Source organism: Bactrocera latifrons, unplaced genomic scaffold, assembly GCF_001853355.1.
Source record: "Bactrocera latifrons isolate USDA-ARS-PBARC rearing strain unplaced genomic scaffold, ASM185335v1 scaffold_620, whole genome shotgun sequence".
NCBI lineage: Eukaryota > Metazoa > Arthropoda > Insecta > Diptera > Tephritidae > Bactrocera > Bactrocera latifrons.
Window position 1 is genome coordinate 115635 of NW_017537291.1, and position 4828 is coordinate 120462.

The window sequence follows — 4828 nt, forward strand, 5'->3', positions numbered from 1 at the left end:
GTAGAGTTTCAAAATCACCCAATTTTTACTTTTATTATCCAAAAGTAGCGAAAAACATACAAACATACATATATGTAGTTTTTTTGCTTTGTTATAATTTTGCTTTAGGTTTATATTTTTCTATGTTTTCTGTATTACACTGTTATATATTTACAAATATAGGTATTCATATCTAAGTAATATAGCAGTACCGAAATTTTCATATCCATCACCAAGCAATTTCCTGCAGTGCCTTTTGTGCCCATTCACCGTGTCCGATAAGACTCGCACTCGCGCATTTTACAGCAACTCAGCTGTAGTTAGTCAATAAACCAACAGTCAACAGCCAACAACCAAGAAGCAAGAGACAAGTTCACTATAAACTTTGATATGCCTGTCGGCGTTTAGCATACACTCTTAATATACCGAGGCATAGCCCAGTTCCGCATTAGTATCTAAAAGCAGGCGTAACCAAACGAGTTCTGAAGTTGCAACTCAAACTTGAGAATATACAAGTATTTAAYGTTGTTTGACTAAGCCAGTGAAAATTAATTCAGAAAACAATAAAATTARATAAATGAAAGCGAAACTAAAAATTCGAAAACAAAAGTGAAGAAGAAGCTGAGACATTTTGACGTGTTATTGTTATTACAGAGATCGTTGCATTTAATGGCAATAACAGAGAAGCAACGAAATTACAGAAAATTACCGCTCGCATCCGCAGCATAATAAAGCAAAATTAGAAGAAAGTGAGGGAGAATTGCTTAGCTTTTGCGCATTTTTGTTATACAAACGGGAGTATATAAATACTTAACAAAAGAGTCTACATACCTTAATTACATTATGCATACTGTGTGACAAAGTGAAACTTAAATTTGGCAATTCAACGAAAAAGCTCAATGACAAACAAAGAAAAAAATTACAAATAAAGTCAAATTGAAAAATTAAATAAAATAAATAAATAAAAAAGAAACACGCGACGAGAATTACGAAGCACAATATCTCTAAGAAGTACATATGTATATACATATACAAAATGCAAAATAAATGTATAAAAGTACAAAAATAACAAAAAGCAAGTAGAATAAACTCGTACATACTTCAAAAGTGCTAAACAACCAAAACAGTCAAAAGTATAAGCAACACAACGTCGCAGTACGTCAGCGTTGAGCAACCCGCCAATGACCGGCTAAACAAAAAGAATCTCATTTCAGCCAGTTTGACCATTTAGCTTTTTGCGCTCCAAGAGTCAAGTGCATGCGCTTAGAGAACAACGTGTKTACATACTTACATACATGTTTACAAAACAAAGAGACATTTGTTATTAAAATTTTTACACGCCACTTGCGGGTCGAAAACTTAATTACCTGCGAATACCCACGTACTTACATTAAAGTATCTGTTAATAAGAATTAAATTACTATAACTACTATATAAACTGTAAAATCACCATGTCCGATATGCCAAATATTAGCGATGCACAGGAAACTGCCTTGAAGCAGGTGAGTTAATTGATTGATTGCTTGGCATTATTAAGCGTTAGTAAGCGTAAATATTGATTTGTAAGCGTATTTATGTGCTAGGCGAATGACTTTGTACTTGTAAATACATTAAACCACTACGAGCTCGTATGTGCAATTGGCGCATTCAATGTTATCTTAAACACTTGTTGACTGAATAATAATGAATAATATATACATATGTACATGAGAACCCTTTAGGGAAAGTGGAGGTTAATAATTAGTTTTGCCTCTTGGAATTTCAAAGCGCGCTTATATTACTCATACTAAGGGGTATAGACTGAAGACATTTATGAACTAACATATTTGGTTGATGATTGAGATTATTATTTCAATAAAATGACAGGCAGAGCATGTGATTATTTTAAAAAGCATTCGTACCTATCCGCCTTTTTATAAGTAAATATGATGAAAATTTAACGTTGTTGAAAACATATAATAGATATTTACTTATTCAAAGTACTATATGTTTAAGCCTCTGGTTTATTAGCAGAGTCCGTTATACAAGGTGCGTTCCAAAGTAAACATGAATTTTTGAATTTAGCGCCCCATGGTGCGACATCTATATGTCGACTAGTTAGAATCAACTCTCTTTATCGATTGTAGAGTGAGAATTTCATGACATTTCATTGATTAGAATTGAAGTTATTGCGTTTAAGTGTCAGTATGTTTTTTGTTATCGGTGCGAAAATGAGCTTCGAACAAAGAGCCAACAACAAATTTATTATAAATTTTTTAAAACTTTTATGACGATCATTGTCTGTCCCATAGCAGAGTGTACGAGTGGTTTCAACGTTTTCAAAGTGGTCTTGACGACATAAATGACGATCAGCATGTGGGTCAATCAAGATCCGGGAAATTCTATCGAAACTGTGCGTGAGTTCATCAAAAATTAGCCGAAATCATCGTTGCAATTCCTGGAAATAAAATTGAGCATCTCCAAAACCTCCATTTATCGCATTTTGACCGAACATTTGGGCTTAGGAAAGGTGTGTGCACGGTTTGTTCCGCATAAATTGCTCAGAATCCAACATTCGAAGAACGATTATTTGACCAAACAACACATTTTAACCATTAACCACTCTCCGTAATCACCTGATATGACTTCCTTTTCTTCCTTTTCTTCCTTTTCGGCAAAATGCATTTGCCCATGAAAGGAAAGCGTTATGCAGTCGTAAATGCCATTCAAAAGGCTTGCACCGGCATACTGGTGGCCGTACCGGGAAACGAGCTAAAACACTCATTCGACATGCTTTTAGACCGTGCAAAAAGCTATATTGAAGCAGAAGGAGACTCTTTTGAATAAAATAAATTTATTTTGCCGAAAAAACCATTTGTTTTGTTTTTTTAAGTCCTGTTTACTTTGGAACGCACCTTTTATTATTGTCACGTCCCTATAAAAGAAATGTAATTAGATCAAATCACATGACTTAGGTAGCTAATTTGCAGAATATTTTTTTGATAATGATACTTGTTGCGCCGTCCTGCTTCAATAGCTCCTTATTTAGTTTAATATAGTATTAATCAATAATTCGTTTCGAGGCTCAATGTGCCACCCGGACTCTACGGAAAAAATATATAGTAATACGTTCAGCATGCAAGCTACACCAGATGGTCATTTCTTCTAAATGCAACGTGGCCTGGAGCCTAACTTTAGGACTAAACTACTCCAAGAAACACGATTTAGGTTAGATCTAAATAAACATTTTCCTCACAGAATGCGAGCTTTAGAGATAAATTTTCATTATTAGTGGTCGTGCTTACTGCATTTATGAAAATTTGTCAAAATAGACTGAACATAAAGTCACATACCTGTGTTTACTTGGACAGCTATCGCTGTAGGAAATTCGATTCAAAAATATTAAAGAAATTAAAAGGCCAAAAGAATTTAAGGCAAGACCCCGCAAAAGCAAGAAAACCGGTCGGGTTTCATAAACACCGGAGCTTTACCAAGCCCGTTTGACTTAACTGATGGAATAAAGAATATTGCATTAATTAATTCCTAGAAGTACATTTCCATATACTTCAAGTGTCATTGATTTTATTGCAATTTTTCACATCTTGCATGGATAAACATTTTAAATTATTCATTATTTTTATTTTTTTATGGTTTTTCTATCATTATATATGAATATGTTTGAATTTATAGGCGCCCGTCCATCCAGTTTGGGGAATTATGCAATTCAACACACACGTTCTAAATTATAATAAAAAAAATATTTTCTTAAATCTAAAAATATAATGATTAGCCATTTAACTAGTTTTTGATGTCAATTAAAAAAGAATTTAAATTCCAATAGTTGTCCTACTTCTTGAAATACATTAATCATCACCTTGAAAATAAAAGAAAACCCCATTAAAGAATTTCTTTGTCATATAATAAAGCTAATTAAGCCACATTATTTAAGAATACACTAAGAATATAATAAGTATGTAATTTACAATATTTAAATAATTTCCAGTTTGTAAAAAAATTGTTCAACAAAATTTATAACAGCGCTATGAAAATTCTCTACTTGAAGATATGGTTCATTCAATGGCGATCGAAAAAAAATAAAGATTGAACAAATAGTGACATTTGTAAAAAAAGTTGAACTTCTTTTCAGCTGACTTTTTCCAACCAACATTGGGTAACGCTGAGACGTAATCGAGTTTATGTTATTACTTAACAGAGTAATAGATTCTTTAACTAAGTGTTCTTTTGGGCCAATATTCGTTAAAAATGATTTCTTCTTATTACGTCATAATGATTTTCTCTTTTGTAACAGACATGTGAACGTAATATCACTTAGAAAACCTGAGTAAGTAAACTTTACAAAGCTAAATTATATAAATACTTGTTTGTGAGTGAATAAATGTTAACCGTAAATGTACCAACATGCATCTTKCATTAACTCAGGAAATTTAGTYTTGCTTTATTAACATAAATGTACATACTACTTGACCCTTAGTAGTAGTTTACATCTTTAGTTACAACTTTAAAATATTTCTTAAAATATTTTACCGACTTTTTCAAAATTTTAATATAAGTAAACATTTAACTTCTCRTCGTAGTCAAAAAATTWACCTCTCGAATTTATGGGTTAATGTGAACAACCCAATTTCAAAGTTCACTTAGAAAATTGCCTTATGAATATTCATTTTATAAATCAAACTCGAGCCATTTAGAGAAATAATTAACCGTATTAAATAAAAACAATACAACTACTMTACCTTTAGTCACGACGAGAAATCATTAATATGTAGAAAGCAAGTGCCAATGCTTTAATTGTCGACTCATAAAGATTTACAGGTTTTTTCGATCTGAATCTCAAGGCTAACTTACTGGA

At 32.2% G+C, this 4828-nt stretch overlaps 1 protein-coding gene across 2 annotated transcripts in view; it reads left to right on the plus strand.

The window, feature by feature from the left end:
• LOC108975189 (SEC14-like protein 2) overlaps nt 1-4828 on the plus strand; it is a 23255-nt gene that overhangs the window by 8119 nt on the left and 10308 nt on the right. The window contains exon 1 of one of the 2 annotated variants that reach the window (XM_018943529.1): nt 221-1481. The exons of the other annotated variant lie outside the window; for it this stretch is intronic. Coding sequence (XP_018799074.1) covers nt 1431-1481 — 51 coding nt within the window. The 5' untranslated portion in view covers nt 221-1430. Of the gene's footprint in view, nt 1-220; nt 1482-4828 lie in introns of those variants that run through there. 2 annotated transcript variants of the gene reach the window in all.